The following is a 17,675-nucleotide window of genomic DNA, read 5'->3' on the forward strand; positions in this document are numbered from 1 at the left end:
TCTCTCTCTCTCTCTCTCTCTCTCTCTCTCTCTCTCTCTCTCTCTCTCTCTCTCTCTCTCTCTCTCTCTCTCTCTCTCTCTCTCTCTCTCTCTCTCTCTCCGCCATCTAGTGGTCACACAGGGAAGACACTATAATTATTTCCAACCTACCATGGGTCCTGGTCGGCCTGGGGTTCCAACAACCTGAGAGAACAACAGGGTCATTAGACAGTGAATTAAATGACAAAACATCTGTGAGAACATTCCCCAGCTGTCTTTAGAACAGAGGGTCCCTAGGGGGTCCGCGGAGGTACTGCAGGGGGTCCGCGAAATTGTTGTTTGATTAAACAATATTTTTGTTTAAAAAAAAATGTAAATCCCCAAAATGTCAAATTGTCTTTAAACATAACATGAATCCATAGCAAACAGATAAATGGAGGCACGATGCACAATAACATGGTATGTTTATACATATTTTGTAGATAATTTTTATTTTGCACACCTACTGTGGCAGGTGCGTATAGAGCAGGCAATATAAAACACAATTTTATACATAAATATACAATATATGTGGTAGCCCCCCCTACCCTACGAGGTAGGGGGTCCCTGCTACATCTACCCATCAGTTTGGGGGTCCCTGGCCTGAAAAGGTTGAAGACCACTGCTTTAGAAGATATGGGGCCAGTTGCACCACCTCACACTAAGTTCAAACGTAGCCTAGTTATAGCTTAAATGGCTTTTAAAAAAAGCCATTTAACCCATTTAGCCGGGAAAGTATCTGTGTCATTTTTAGATTTCTTTGGCTATTCAAAAATAGCAGATATACTGTACAAGCTCATAGCGCGGCACCGAGTGCCGCGCTATGAGCTTGTAGATCTGCTATTTTTGTTTTTTATGTGAAAATGTGTGCAAATCTTTAAATATATATATATATATATATATATATATTTAAAATATATATTCAAAGATTTGCAGTCATTTTCACGATTTTTCAAAAAATAGCGGTGCAACTGGTGGTGCAACTGGCCCCTGGTCTTTGTATGCATTAGGCCAGTGGTTCTCAAACTTTTCAAGCCGTAACCCCCAAAATAATCATACTTGAACTGGGGACCCCCCACCCTGACAAGCACTTGGGAATTGTAGGAGTTGAGGCAAATAGCCGATCTACAAGGGCACAACGCCTCCCAACGCCAGGTTGTAGATCGGCTAATTTCGCAAATTGTCATACAGTGAAGTATATACAGGCCATAAGTGGTTAGGTCTAAGGATTCAAGGAGAACCACTGCATTAGATTTGTACATTCTCAGAGTTACAGACCCATAAGAGTCCATTTGGTTCCTGAGTATCAACCCCCCCCCCTGGGAGCCATGGGGGGGTCCCTTAGCCCTGGTCCAGAGCGTTAGAGAGAACTCACTAACGCTCTGGACCAGGGCTAGGGGTCCCTGGACCACTTTGAGAACTGCTGGCATCTGCAACACTTTTTAAAGGTACCATACACGTATTAACCATGAATTAGCTGCTTGCTAGCATTAACAACATTAATAATTGATCAATTCATTCATGCGACAAACCAACCAATCAAACCATGGAGAACCAAAAAATCTGAATAAGGGACATGTATAGCATAATTTGAAAAATGTATGAACATTATGGAAAACAGGAAAATAATGAACTCCAAAAGTATCCTATTGAAAAGTTTTTTTTTTTTTGTTTGTTAGTTTTTCAAGCATTAGAGTTTCTATGCCCACACAGAGTTTTAATACAATTCTGATGTGTCCATTTTAACCCATTAAAATTCGGGGAAGCAATCGTGTCATTTTAGATTTTAGCGTTGGCTATTAAAAAAAATTGCAGATGCCTGCAAGCTCGCAGAGCGTCACGAACATCTGCTATTTTTGAACACTTTTGGAAAAAAAAAGTCTTCAAAGTGTTTGAAAAATGTGGAATAATTTTGAATTACGAAAAGGTTTGAGAACTACTGATTCAGAAGGCATTCGTAGAATTGGCCTCAGGTCTTTCTTGACCCATTAAGACCGGGAACGCATCTGTGTCATTTTAAGATTTCTTTGGCTATTCAAAAATAGCAGATCTACAAGCCTATATATAGCGCGGCACCGAGTGCTTGTAGATCTGCTATTTTTGAAAAATCGTGCAAATCCTTGAATATATATATTTTTTAAAGCAAACATTTTTTAGCTCAAATCTTTGCTTCGGGCGCGCTCCCACCGCACTTTTATTTTACCTCTGGGGCAGAATCTGCCAATGCTTTGTCAATGTAAATGCGTGGATTCACACAAGAGGGATCTTTACGCATGTCGCGCAGACCGTGCGTTTATCCGCTCTACACGACTTGTCCATTTGAAGCATATAACTGCTGGAGGCAGGAGCTGCTTTTCCCCCTCTGTCCAATCGGGTGAGTCGAAGGCGGACCGTCCCAAGACTCAGGAAGCACCATGGTGCTCAAGGCAGAAGGCGGTGCGGGCTACGGGGGAGGGTCCTGAAAGTGAGTGACAGGTGGGTCACTCCTGTTTTTTAGAATCCGCTGGCTGCAAAAAACTGTACAACCTGCGTTTAACAGCGGCCAACCATGTTTTGGTGGGAGCGCGCCCTTCTGGGGGATTCTACACATTTTTTCTTGTCTTCTAACAGTTTTTTTTTTTTTTTTTTTACTTATGTTGCTATAATCAGTGGTTCTCAAACTTTTCCATGTCGAGGATTGTATTTGGCCACGGACCCCCATCTCAAAATATGTTGTTCCCCCCAGAAGCAAAGATTTGAATGACAAATGTTTGCTTTATATTCAAAAGATTTGCCAAAACCTTTCACGATTTTTCAAAAATAGCCCAAAGAAAGACACAGATAATACAGATAAACACAGATAATCCATTAACTTAAAGGGTTAATGGATTAACAGGAGATCACAACCAATGAGGGACGGGTTTGACTTACATACGGGATGTCACCTGGTTCACCTTTGTGTCCCTGAAAATCAAACGGATCAACACGTTTAGCAGTGGTGTAAAAAGTACACAAATGTTTTACTTAAGTAAAAGTATCAATACTGCAATGTAGAAGTACTCTGTTACAAGTAAAAGTCCGGAATTCAAAATTTACTTACGTAAAAGTACAAAAGTATTGGCATCAAAATATACTTAAAGTGCAAAAAGTGGAAGTACTCGAATGTTTGAAAATAGCAGATCTACAAGCTCACAACACGTCGCACCGCAACGCGTCGTGAGCTTGTAGATCGGCTATTTTCAAATAGCCTAGGTATAAAATAGGGCTAAAGTGGTTAATGGGTGTTTTATAATGTAATCATTTATATCTGCAAAGTAACTAGTAACTAAAGTGTTCAAATAATTGTAGTGGAGTAAAAGTACAATATTTGCCTCTGAGATGTAGTGGAGTAGAAGTAAAAGTATAGACAATTGGAAATACTCCGGTAAAGTAAAAGTACCTCAAAAGTGTACTTAAGTACAGTGCTTGAGTAAATGTTACTTTACACCACTGCTCACAAGTCACAGCGCGTTGTGAGCCTGTCGCTCGGCTATTTTTCAGCAAAGATATTTAATGTAGAGCGAAAACAGAAAATACACTAGTATACAGCCCTGGGAACTCCGTATGACTGTATGACACCGTTTGGGGTTCATGTGGTTAACGGCTTACCTTGAAGGCCAGGATTTCTGGGGAGGAAATAGAAGGGAAAAAAAGAAAAGAAAAGAAAGAAGAAAAAACAGTTTAACTCGAAGGTTGAAGCTTGAAGATCATTCTGTTATTCACATGCAAGGTCAGGCACGTTTATTTACATAGGACAAATATAGAACGTCAGCGCAAAGTGCTTCACATAATAAGACATAAAAATAAATTTAACCCATGAAGACCGGGAACGCATCTGTGTGTCATTGTTAGAATTATTTGGCTATTCAAAAATAGCAGATCTACAAGCTTGTAGATCTGCTATTTTTGAAAAATCATGAACACGTGTGCAAATCTTTGAATATATATATTTTTTGAAGCGATCATTTTTAACTCAAATCTTTGCTTCTGGGGGTTCTACTAATGTTTTTTTTTTTTTTAAACGTATGTTTGCTATAATCAGTGGTTCCCAAACTTTTTCATGTCAAGGACCACCCAAAATTATATGTACTTGGCCGCGGACCCTCATCTCAAAATATGTTGTTCCACGGACCCCCAGAAGCAAAGATTTGAGTTAAAAAATATATATTCAAAGATTTGCACAAATGTTCACGATTTTTCTAAAATAGCAGATCTACAAGCTCGTAGCGAGCTTGTATATCTGCTATTTTTGAATAGCCAAATAAATCTTAAAATGACACGGATGCGTTCCCGGTCTTAATGGGTTAAACAAAGAAAGGGCAAAAAAGGCAATCTGACCATTCTCCCCTCATTATTAATAATTACAGTATACTGGCAATTTGTTACGTAGCTCATTTCCTCTGTGGGGAAATGTTGAGGAACACTGCAGAGCATCAAAGCCCTGACTAAAAAAAAGCAAATAAATGAGACTATAATAGAATATATAATTAGACGGGCAACAGTGGCCTAGTAGGTAGAGCCATAGATATAGAAACCTAGATACCTCATTGGCCTCGGCAGTTCATTGGAGCGACTGGTATCTCAATACAAGGCTCTTCCGCATCGGCTACTTGACTACTGGCCAATCACAGCGCGTTGACTACTGGCCAATCACAGCACGTCTAACTGACTAGTTGCTGCGCGGCTGCCTCTTAAGAAAAGACCCGCCCCACCTGCCTCTGATTGGCCTACCGAACGCCCCCTTCTGTGACGCACGCAGAAGTTTCCGGCTTGCCCTGCTGAAGCGGAAGGAAGTGGAAGCACGGCCGAGACACGCACGCCTCAGTGCCGAAGGAGGCGTCTACCTTTATATGTCTATGGGTAGAGCAGCCACTTGGGAAACGGAAGTTTGATCCCCAGCTCCCCCTTGCATGGTTTCCTCCAGTGGTGGAAAAAGTACTCAAATGTCTTACTTAAGTAAAAGTATTGGTATCAAAATGTACTTAAAGTACCAAAAGTAAAAGTACTAAAATGTTTGAAAATAGCAGATCTACAAGCTCACAACGCGTCGCATCTTGTGAGCTTGTAGATCTGCTATTTTCAAAAAGCCTAGGTATAAAATAGGGCTGAAGTGGTATGTATGTTTTATAATGTAATAATTTATATCTGCAAAGTAACTAGTAACTAAAGTTTTCAAATAATTCTAGCGGAGTAAAAGTACAATATTTGCCTCTGAGACGTAGTGGAGTAGAAGTAAAAGTATTGGAAATTGGAAATACTCAAGTAAAGTACAAATACCAAAGAAATGTACTTAAGTACATTACTTAAGTAAGTGTACGTATATAGTTACTTTACAGCACTGGAGTGAAAAAACTGGTTGTGTCACCCAGCGAGGAGCTCCCCCTTCCCCTGCTGTTCCCTCACCTATCCTCCGGGCGGCGCTGGCGAAGGTGTCGCACACGGGACAGCACTCTCCCTCGGGGATGAACACCTTCTCGCAGTTTCCGATGGCCTCGCAGCGCACCTCGTCGCAGATGGTGACGCCGCTGTCGCAGACGCACAGGAGGCACGCCTCCGGCTTCCAGATGTCCTGGTTGACGTAGTCTTTTCCGTCGTACGAGCAGGAGCCCGCCGCCGGTCTCGCCTCCACCTCTGCAACGCAACGACATACAACAAGTTGGTTCTCAAACCTTTTCATGTCAAGGACCCCCAAATTGACACTTATTAAAGGAGAGATCCAGTCATTTTAGGTGTTTGCTTTGATGTGTCGCTAATCACTCACCAACATGCCAGGGGCAGTTGACTTTTTTCATTTTAGCAGCTCCAATGTTTTGTTTTTTTTCCACTAAACATGCACTGAACGACGTGGAAGCTAGTCCTCGGTGTTGCCAGATTCTGTGAGAGAAACTGCATGTCGTTCTGCATGAACGACAGCTCATAAGGGACATTCAGTGCATGTTTGAGTGTCAGGACACTGCATAATGAGGATTAGTGGAAAAAAAACGAACTTTTGAGCTGCTAAAATAGGCGATTTTTGTTTATACACATTACTCCATTATGCCAGTGGAAGGGGTCTCCACAATGGACAACAGGGGCTTCTATGAAAAAAGTCAACTGCCCCTGGTATGTTGGTGAGTGATTAGCGACACATCAAAGCAAACACCTAAAATGACTGGATCTCTCCTTTAACCCGCGGACCCCCATTTGAAAAGATAAGCCAGGGACCCCCATAAGAGAAGATTTTTACGGCTCTAGCCGTAAAAAAAAAAAGCCTCTGCCCCCCTGTTGGCAGAGGCAAAAATCACCTAGTCTGTACCTAGTGTCTGTGCTAGGTTGGCATACAGTAGGATAAATACAAATTACCCCTGGGCCACCCTAGTGCTCTAATATATTTAGAGGTTAGGTTAAACAAAATATATATAACATATTATTGTCAGTATACTACAGACAGACGGACAGATGACCTAGCCATCTGCACTTGCCACTTAGTATGACTGGATTGACTGGTCTGACATAATGTATGATCTATGAATTGCTATTGTTTAATCACTTTCTAAGAATGATTATTATTTAAACACACACACATAGGTTGCCTATCTGGGTCAAACGGTAACTGGAACAGTCGCCACAAAACACACTCGCAGCCATTTTCTCTGCGGACCGCTCACCCCCAGCGGTTCTTGTATTCTTGTATTTGTTTTACTGAGGTTAAGGTTAGGAATAAGTTTAAGGTTAGGCATAGTTTTACTGAGGTTAAGTTTAGGAATAAGGCTAGGTTTAGGCATAGTTTTACTGTGGTAACGTTTAGGAATAAGGCTAGGTGTAGGCATAGTTTTACTGAGGTTACGTTTAGGAATAAGGCTAGGTTTAGGCATAGTTTTACTGAAGTTACTTTTAGGAATAAGGTTAGGTTTAGGCATAGTTTTACTGAGGTTACGTTTAGGAATAAGGCTAGGTTTAGACATAGTTCTACTGTGGTAACGTTTAGGAATAAGGTTAGGTTTAGGCATAGGTTACGTAACTTACATTTAGGAATAAGGCTAGGTTTAGGCATAGTTTTACTGAGGTTACGTTTAGGAATAAGGTTAGGTTTAGGCATAGTTCTACTGAGGTTACGTTTAGGAATGAGGCTAGGTTTAGGCATAATTTTACTGAGGTTACGTTTAGGAATAAGGTTAGGTGTAGGCATAGTTTTACTGAGGTTAAGTTTAGGAATAAGGCTAGGTTTAGACATAGTTTTACTGAGGTTAAGTTTAGGAATAAGGTTAGGTTTAGACATAGTTTTACTGTGGTAACGTTTGGGAAATACCTGGTGGCGAACCGTTCCAATGTCCCCAGATTTGACCCGGGGTGAGCGTGTTCTGGGGGGCTAGCGTTCTTGTATAGTATTTTGGTCAAACAACCAATTTATTCGTACCCGAGTCCGTGTTGGGAGCTGGCCCCGGGGCCACACAGACCGGGCAGCACTCTCCTTGCCGGGTCACTTGCGTCTGGCAGTCGGTGAGGTCTTCACACACCACGTCGTCGCATATCACCGTCCCCATGTCACAGACGCAGATCCGGCACGCCTCCGGGCTCCACTGCTGGTTGTTGGCGTAGAGCTTGCCGTCTACCGTGCAGGCGTCTGCATCCAACAGAAAGCAGTAATAATCAGCATGTTATGTAGAATAAGAAATTAACAAAATGGCCGAACTATACAAACTCGTAACGTGGCGTGACGCAGTGGTGGGAAAAAGTACTCAAATGTTTTACTTCAGTAAAAGTATCAATGCTGCAATGTAGAAGTACTCCGTTACAAGTAAAAGTCAGAAATTAATCATTTACTTGAGTAAAAGTACAAAAGTATTCGTATCAAAATGAACTTAAAGTACCAAAAGAAAAAGTACAAAAATGTTTGAAAATAGCCAATCTACAAGCTCACAACGCGTCGCATCGCGACGCGTTGTGAGCTTGTAGATCTGCTATTATCAAATAGCCTAGGTATAAAACAGAGCTAAAGTGGTTCATTTATGTTTTATAATGTAATAATTTATATCTGCAAAGTAACTAGTAACTAAAGTTTTCAAATAATCGTAGTGGAGTAAAAGTCCAATATTTGCCTGAATGATTAGTGGAGTAGAAGTAAAAGTATTGAAATTTGGAAATACTTTAGTAAAGTAGAAGTACCTAAAAATGTTACTTAAGTACAGTACTTGAGTACATTTACTTAGTTACTTTCCACCACTGGTCGTGACGCAGTGTGAGACTGCAGATCGGCCATTTTCGGCGTGTTACACCATCGTAGAGAGCGGAGCGGGTGTAACTTCGGCGGAAGGCTGTCGCTGCCTTGCATTCATCAGTCAAAGACGAGGGTAAAAAACGTTTATAGTAATGCACCGACTTCTAGGCAAATAAGCTCTTCAATCAACTCGCTGTGTCGGGGGACAAGAGATTGGCAAGTGGATGAAGGAGTTGATCTGCTAAAAGGCTAGCATATTTCTTTGACAGAACGACAACCAAGAAACACAATGAAAGACATAAAGAACACAGGCCATGATGTGCAAAATCTGCGGCCCTGAGCGCAGAGTGAGGACCGCTCCAGCTGTGTTTAAAAACCACTTTCAAACTGGCGTCCCTATTTTGGGCATGCCATTATAGGCAAACGTTGAAAACATAGTGAAAACAGCAGATCTGCAAACTCGCGATGCGTTGCATCGTGAAACATGAGCTTGTCGATCGGCTACTTTCCCTATAAAATAGGGTCTAAGTGGTTGAAAGAAAAACACAGTCAACAAATGGGTTAACAAAAGACAAAAGAAAGACTGGCATCAAACAACAGCATCTATGGAAGATGCATAGAGGACATTTGACAATGCCCTTCCTGTCTCAGGTTCGACAGCGGGGGGGTCTCGGGGGCGGGCCATGCCGTTTTACCAGTTTGGGTTTCAAGTCTTTACCCATGGGCCACGTTGCTTCTTCCTCTTCCACTTCCACTTCCACACACACCGGACAACACTCTCCGCGCGGGATCTCAGTTCTCTCGCAGTCCCGCGTGTCCTCACACCTCACGTCCTCACAAACCACTGTCCCCAAGTCACACACACACACTTTACACGGCTCTGGGCTCCACATCGCATTGTCCAGGTAGACCTGGCCAGCGTCAGTACAGGAATCTTTATGAAACACACAGTAGCAGCTCATACTCAGAAACGGGAGTGTTTTTTTTACACGTATATTGCATGTATATTTAGCTAACATTGATCAGTGACTGTATTTGGTGCGTTCTTTAAAGACAATGACATAGTTGAAAATGAAAAGCACAATTGATACAGCGGCAAGGATGACGGCTTCGAATCAGCGGAGGCAAAGTGTATAGCTTGAAGAGGCCTGAACTAAAAAGACAGTCCTGAAATCACAGTAAAGATTGTTGCAGTGCAGCGTTGATTTCGTCGACTAAAACTATGACGAAAAATGCTTGTCGACTACCTTTTTTTCACTGACGAAAACTAAACAAAAACTAAGCCATGATGACTAAAACTAAGACTAAATACTGTATATTGACAATTTTGTCAACAAATAAAAGCTAGACTAAAAGGGAGGGACTAGTGGAGAAGAGATCCAGTAGAACTAAAAGACAAGTCATTTTATGCTTGGTTGTGCTCAGGTGCTGTGCTCTGAAAATAGCAGATCTACAAGCTCACAACGCGTCTGTAGTTTGTAGATTGGCTATTTTCAGCATGCAGCCAAGTGTAAAATCAGCCATTACGACGCCGTCAAGGCACCGCCAATGTACATTTTAGTCGACTAAATAAACTGTAGATTGAGTCGACTATAATCTTATGATATTTAGTCGACTAAAACTAGACTAAACAGCAAAACATTTCAGATGACTAAAATATGACTAAAATGGAATTTGATTCAAAAGACTATGACTAAAACTGAATCAACATTTGCTGGCAAAATCAACACTATTGCAGTGGTGAAAAAAAACACACGATAAATTGACAAAAGAAGGATCAGAGGGCGAGGGAACAACCAGACTGAAACGGCATCCATGTGAAACGCAAAAGCACATTTTTGCTCAATCCATTAAGACCGGGAACGCATCGATGTAATTTTTTGATTTCTTTGGGCTATTCAAAAATAGCAGATATGCAAGCTCATAGCGCAGCACCGAGTGCCGCGCTATGAACTTGTAGATCTGCTATTTTTGAAAAAAGAAATCGTGAAAATTAGTGCAAATCTTTGAATATATATATATTTTTTTTGTACCTCAAATCTTTGCTTCTGGGGGATTTTACAAATGTCTTCTAAATCCTACAGTTTTTTAAAAATGTTTCTATATCAGTCGTTCTCAAACTTTTTCATGTCAAGGACCCCCAAAATTATAGGCTATGTATTTGGCCGCGGACCGCCATCTCAAAATATTTAGTTCCAGGGACCCCCCAGAAGCAAAGATTGGAGTTAAACATTTTCGCTTTAAATATTATACATATTCAAAGATTTGCACACATTTTCACAATTTTTCAAAAAATAGCAGATCTACAAGCTCGTAGCGCTCGCTATGAGCTTGTAGATCTGCTATTTTTGAATAGCCCAAAGAAATAAATAAAAAATCACACCCAGTGTGAAGTGGGCGGTGTGGTCATCACAGTGGTCATCATAGTGATGGAAGCTCACTTTTTTTTTTAAATGATTTTTGAAGTGCATAATCCTATTTATAGGTTATTAATGTCATCATGTGTCTCGCTAGCCAATCACAGTGCTGAATAGAGTCAGCCAATAGAGTCAGCCAATCACAGTACAGCTAGGGGTGTACTAATGAGCCAATCACAGTACAGCTAATGAGGTGTCCCAACCCCACTTATAGGGGCGGCTACACCGCCCAAAAATGACACAGATGCGTTGCCGGATTGAATGGGTCGTTAATAGCCTATAGGTCGTTAACCCTTTAAGACCGGGGGACGCATCTGTGTAACCACTTTATCCATATTTTATACTTTTGGCTATTAAAAAATAGCAGATCTACAAGCTCATAGCGCGGCACCGAGTGCCGCGCTATGAGCTTGTAGATCTGCTATTTTTTTTTAAATCATGTTTTTTTTTTTGCAAATCTTTGAATATATATCTATAAAGCAATTGTTTTTTACTCAAATCTTTGCTTCTGGGGGTCCCTGGATATTTATTTGTTTTAGATGGGGGTCCGCAGCCAAATACATATCGTTGTGGGGCTCCTTGACACTGACATTAATATTATAGCAACATAAGTGTTTCAGAAAACTGTTTTAAACTGATTTAGAAGACATTTGTAGAATCCCCAGAAGCAATAACATTTTAGCTAGAAATGCTCGCTTTAAATATATATATATATTCAAAGATTTGCACAAAATTTTTCACGATTTTTCAAAAATAGCAGATCTACAAGCTCATAGCGCGGCACTCGGTGCCGCGCTATGAGCTTGTATATCTGCTATTTTTGAATAGCCCAACGAAATCTAAAAATGACACACAGATGCGTTCTCGGGTCTTAAAGAGTTAAGAGTCGATGACACTCAGTCAGTCACGTTTCAGACTGTCTTTTATTTATTTTTTACCGGTTTCAGCGGCATGTGGACCGATGGGACTCTGCGCTGCGGCCGAGCACACCGGACAACACTCTCCCTCCGGGGTCACGGTGGCCCGGCAGTTACGCGTGTCTTCGCACATGACGTCCTCGCAAACCACCGTCCCCATGTCACACACACACACCTCGCACGGCTCCGGGCTCCACATCTCATTGTTGGGGTAGACCCGGCCGCCCTCTCGGCAGGAATCTTTTTTTTTTTTTGTGAAACAGAACCAGCAAGATATTATGCATTCATACAACCCCCCCCCCCTTTTTGAGTGGTGCTAGCCACTCCAAGGAGTGACTTTGTCCTGGTGTGTGTCTGTCTGTGTGTCTGTGTGTCTGTCTGTGTGTCTGTCTGTGTGTGTATGAGCACGGCCTCTCTGTATGTTTGAGCACAGCCTCAACAGCTGCGGCTGATTGCAACACAAAGATGCAACCAGTTACACTAATTATACACACACACGCACACACACACTCACACACAACACACACTTTTGAGTAAAAATACTTAATGAGTAAAAATACTTAAAATGAGTAAAAATACTTAAATATTAGTAAAGATACTTTAAAGTTCCTAAACTGAGTAAAAATACTTTAAATGAGTAAAAATACTTTAAATGAGTAAAAATACTTAAAAGATGTTACAATGAGTAAAAACACGTAAAAATCAATAAAAACATTTTAAAGTACTTAAAATTAGTAAAAATACTTTGAAGTCATCAAAGTCTGTAAAAAGTAACTAACGAAATGAACTCATGAAAGGCACCACTCTCTTCACACTGGTGTGATTTTTTCTTTGCCTTTGGTCCCTTTTAGCTTTGTCTCACATCCATAATGTTTTAGCCTCACTGACTTCATAGTCCGTGAAAATAGCCGATCTACAAACTGTGATGCGTTGCTGTGGTGGAAAAGGTACTCAAATGTTTTTACTTGAGTAAAAGTATCAATACTGCAATGTAGAAGTACCCTACAAGTAAAAGTCCGGAATTTAAAAAAAATCTACAAGTACAAAAGTATTGGTATAAAAATGTACTTAAAGTACCAAAAGTAAAAGTACTAAAATGTTTCAAAATAGCAGATCTACAAGCTCAAAACGCGTCGCGTCGCAACGCGCTGTGAGCTTGTAGATCGGCTATTTTCAAATAGCCTCGGTGTAAAATAGGGCTAAAGTGGTTAATGTATGTTTTATAATGTAATATATTCATATCTGCAAAGTAACTAGTGACTAAAGTTTTAAAATAATTGTAGTGGAGTAAAAGTGCAATATTTGCCTCTGAGGTGTAGTGGAGTAGAAGTAAAAGTATAGGCAATTGGAAATACTCAGTTCAAGTACCTCAACATTTTACCAAAGTACAGTACTTGAGTAAATGTACTTAGTTACTTTACACCACTGGTGCGTTGTGAGCTTGTAGAAAGGCTATTTCTGGTGTGCGACATAATTTGGCGCACAACTAAGGCTTTACTGGATATGTGACATTACTGCGGAACGTTTTCCAAAGCATACAGTGGCTCGTTTGAGCTGCAAAACAAAACAAAAAAATCTGTGGATTCCAATCTTCTCACTATGGTATTAAAACCAACTTGCAGAGACTTGAAGCTTGCTGTGAGAAAGGGAATCCAACACGCTGTAATTGTGCACTTATTTCTTTTGGCAAGGTAACGTTACGATTGCATTTTCACCGTCAATTAAGTGTACCCACGCATCATTATCAAGGGGATTTACCATTCTTCTGACACCCAGCGGCGAAGTCACACATTTACACTCTAAGCTGTCAGGGTCATGCGCAGGGTTGCCAGATCTGCTTGTCATAATTTCCCCGCAAGATTTTATTTGAAAATAGCCGATCTACAAGCTCACAACGCGTCGCATTGCGACGCGCTGTGAGCTTGTAGATATGCTATTTTCAAATAGCTGATGTATGTGTTAAAGTGCTCATGTGGCCCATAGTCGCTTCTTTTGGGCTGGTTTTCCTAGAACTGGTTGCTTGTTTCTCTCGCAGAATCTGGCAACGCTGGTCATGCGACCATGTTGGAAGAGTCGCAGCAAAAAATGATCACCCCTTTGTGTGCACCCTGGTAGTGATTGGAGATAAGAGTGATGGATTTAGACTTGTCGCTCTTCCAACATGGAACTTGTTCCTTGTAACCACTGGTATAAAACACACTCCAAAACAGTCCTTATCAAGCCTTTAAAGGGATAGTTCACCCCCAAAATGACTTTTCTTTTCCTCTATCGATTAGTCACCCCATGGAGACTTGAATTCTTGGATATGTTTTAGTTTTTTCCTAAGCCAATAATTTGATGACCGGCAGCGGCTCCGGTAGGAGACACAAAGAGTCTCCTTTGTGTCTCTACAGGAACCGCTCCCTACCGGTCCGCTGGTCATCAAATTATTGGCTTAGGAATGCGACAAAAACTATGGTGTTTGGGTGAACTATCCCTTTAGAAAAAATGCCACACACGCACACACATACAACAGGAGACCTCGTCAGTTATCCAGCCTTGCACACAGGCTTAAAGGCCCATTATACTTGGTTGCGTACTGGTGTCGCACACCAAAAATAACAGATTTACAAGCTTACAACGCGCCGCAGTGCAACACGTCGTGAGCTTGTAGATCGCCTTTTCTTTCGGTGCAACCCAGCGCGCGACTTAAGTATAAATCACTCTTTGAGCGTAAGACCTATTCCACTTCACCGCACACAGCGCCTTCACCTCATAGCCTCATGACGGTGACAGTGAGCATGCTACAGTCAGAACACATTTCTCAAGAGAATATCGGATCATGACAAGGGATCGTTTGTCTCACACGTTTCAGCACCCCACCTCATGACCTCACCAGAGAAACGCACGCACGCACGATTCCGTATGCACTGAAACGTGTTGCTTAGAGAGGTGTTCGTGAAAGTGAAACAACCATGTCACTTGACAGAAGTTGCTTAATTTTCAAAATTACAAAAATTGCTGATTTTCAAAATCAGTTATTTTCGTCAAGGTCGAGGTTGTTTTCGTCCAGGTCATATATTAATATGACAACTGGCCTTCTCATCCGCAGCATGTGTGATGCACACTTAACCCACACACACACACACACAGAGAGGGACATGCTGTCTCTAAAGCACGCATGCTGCTGACGCCCATATCACACGCTATCTCTGTCACAGGATGAGAGATGTTCACAGGCTTATTATCTCTTAACTGGAGACAGGCCACAGCCAAGACAATAGAATGCTCACCCATAAGAATGTACACCTATAGAATATACACCCCTAGAATGTACATCTAGAATATACACCCCTAGAATGTACACCTATAGAATATACACCCCTAGAATGTACACCCATAGAATGTACACCTATAGAATGTACACCTATAGAATGTACACCCATAGAATATACACCTATAGAATGTACACCCATAGAATATACACCTATAGAATGTACACATATAGAATGTACACCCATAGAATGTACACCCACAGAATGTACACCTATAGAATGTACACATAGAATGTACACCCATAGAATATACACCTATAGAATGTACACCCATAGAATATACACCTATAGAATGTACACATATAGAATGTACACCCATAGAATGTACACCTATAGAATGTACACCTATAGAATGTACACCCATAGAATGTACACCCATAGAATGTACACCTCTAAGAGTGTCTCTGGACCAATGAAACAGAAATCTCTTGGCCAATAGTGATTAACTAAATATGACCAAAATGTCAGAAAATCCATGCGTTTTTCATACTGCCATATACGTTCAATGCAGCATAGAAATAGACGGTCCATGATTGTAAACCCCATAATGACATACTGTATGATGCACTGACTGAGACACGTATGTATGGTTAATTAGGCTATTGTCAAGATGCACAAAAGCTACAATCCGTAAGTTTCCTGTTCGTTGTTCCCCTCCTGACTGAGAGAGGTAATTGCAACAATGTATTGTATTCATATTGTGCTCATATTTGAATGTTAACCAATACTTAATATATATATATTGGTAGTCAAGGGGCCCCATGGGTACTGGCCTCCATTGGCCCAATCCTTAATCTGTCCATGACAGTTTTAATCAAAATTTTAGCACATACTGTAGAAAGCTAAAAAAAAAAAAAAAGCTGTGTCCAAGAAAGAAAATAATCAGAATAAAAATATCTAGCAAAAACATGATTGTTTTTCTTCTTTGTCGATATCTCAAGTACAGAGGCCTATATGTCATCTCCTGTCGGGTGGAAACCTCATATGTCCAAAACTGTTACTTTTCAGGATTTTAAATTCAAAACTTGCAGATCTGCTACTTTTGACGCTTTGGCGTGACATTGTAGCATGATCAAGTAGGGCGTTAATTTACGAAAAAGTAAGGGGAGTATGGAGATAAGAGGTTTATGTCCCGACAGCGACGATATACTCCCTGTTCACTGATGAAGTTCAGTGAGTGGTCGCATGCCTCAATAGGCTCCATGCACAGCAGCCATATTGGGCCTCTTCCTTACTTCCTTCACAGGTGTTACCAATGATACTAACAAAGGCTCTGTTCCGTTTCGTGTAGCACAGTGGTTCTCAAAAACCTTTCAATCTCAAGGACCCCCAGAACTCTGAGAGTGTATAAATGGAACCAAATGGACCCGTACGGGTCCATTTGGTTCCATTTGTACACTGTCAGAGTTACACTCCCGTAAGGGGCCATTTGGAACCCGGTCAAGGAACCACGAGGGTCCCTGGACCCCAATTTGAGAACCACTGGTGTAGCAGAGTGTTTCCAGTGAGCCAACACGCACAATACATCAGCACCCTGACTCTGTTTGACCGAAATGGAACAGAGCCTTCATTTGTGTCATTATGGTAACACCTGTGAAGGAAGTAAGAGGAGGCCCAATTGTTTTTCCCCAATATCGTCACCTTGCTAAATAAATGGCCTAAGTCATTTTTCTAAGTTTTTCAGAAAAAAATAAAAAAAGTGATCCAAAACAAAACTACTGTATATGATATTTATTAATCATGTCACCCAAAACTATTAAAATAAAATAAAAATAACACTGTCTGTCAGTTATGTAACATAAGAGATTTAAATAGGTTTAAATAGGATTAAATCTGACTTAGGCCAAATGATTTGCATTTTTTTGGGCCTAAGTCACAAAAACAAGTGACTTAGGCCCCCAAAAATGGCCTATTTTGGCCTAAGTCACACTAGGGAGTTAGGCCATTATACTAAACGGGGAGGGAACAGCATGATCCTTTTCAATTGGGAGATAGGCGATTTTACCAGAGGTGGCCATTGTCATGAGGAGCTGACTTAGGCCAAAAATATAATTATGCCTATGCCTATGCAGTTTACCATTTACCTGCTGCGAGTGGCACCTGCTCATAGGCAGAAGAAGCGGCGCACACGGGACAACACTCTCCCTCTGGGATCACGGTTCTCTGGCAGTCCCCTATCTCCTCACACACCACGGCCTCACACAACACCGTGCCCGCGTCACACACACACACTTTGCACGGCTCGGGGCTCCACAGGTCGTTGTTGGGGTAGACCTGGCCGTTTTCCGCGCAGGAATCTGTGTGGTCAACGACACACAGCAAGTTAATCAGCAGCTGTTTTTTGTTGGTTTTTTTTTTTTGGGGCCACAGAACCTGCAGAAACCTTGATCCAAAGGCACATCAAAGAAACAACTTCATTAGGAGAATAACTAGTTAAAAGGCTAAAAACTAAGCAAAGAAGACATTAACCCATTAAGACCGGGAACGGGAACGCATCTGTGTTGTAGATTTCTTTGGCTATTAAAAAATAGCAGGTATACAAGCTCATAGCGCTACGAGCTTGTAGATCTGCATTTTCTTTGAAAAATGAATGTATATATAATTTTGTGAAAGTTTTTAGAAGAAAGAAAGATTTTTAACTCAAATCTTTGCTCCTGGGGATTCTACAAATGTCTTCTAAATCCTAACAGTTTTTTGAAAAAAACATTATGTTGCCGTAAGTGGTTCTCAAACTTTTCCATGTCAAGGACCACCCAAAATGATATGTATTTGGCCGTGGACCCCCATCTCAAAA

The 17,675-nt window shown here is 41.1% G+C and overlaps 1 protein-coding gene across 3 annotated transcripts in view; it reads right to left on the minus strand.

Moving 5' to 3' along the window:
- LOC308080681 (uncharacterized protein) overlaps window positions 1-17,675 on the minus strand; it is a 93,410-nt gene that overhangs the window by 63,811 nt on the left and 11,924 nt on the right. For 2 of the 3 annotated variants that reach the window (XM_080422606.1, XM_080422607.1), the window contains 6 exons: window positions 16,966-17,178; window positions 7,433-7,639; window positions 5,440-5,667; window positions 3,646-3,662; window positions 2,929-2,961; window positions 151-183 (listed from right to left, as the gene is read on the minus strand). In XM_080422606.1, the coding sequence (XP_080278732.1) occupies window positions 151-183; window positions 2,929-2,961; window positions 3,646-3,662; window positions 5,440-5,667; window positions 7,433-7,639; window positions 16,966-17,178 (731 nt within the window). The remainder of the gene's footprint in view (window positions 1-150; window positions 184-2,928; window positions 2,962-3,645; window positions 3,663-5,439; window positions 5,668-7,432; window positions 7,640-16,965; window positions 17,179-17,675) is intronic. The other variant, XM_080422608.1, reaches the window with a different exon arrangement.

The sequence above is a fragment of the Gymnoscopelus braueri genome (assembly GCF_963280865.1).
Source record: "Gymnoscopelus braueri genome assembly, chromosome: 24".
Taxonomy (NCBI): domain Eukaryota; kingdom Metazoa; phylum Chordata; class Actinopteri; order Myctophiformes; family Myctophidae; genus Gymnoscopelus; species Gymnoscopelus braueri.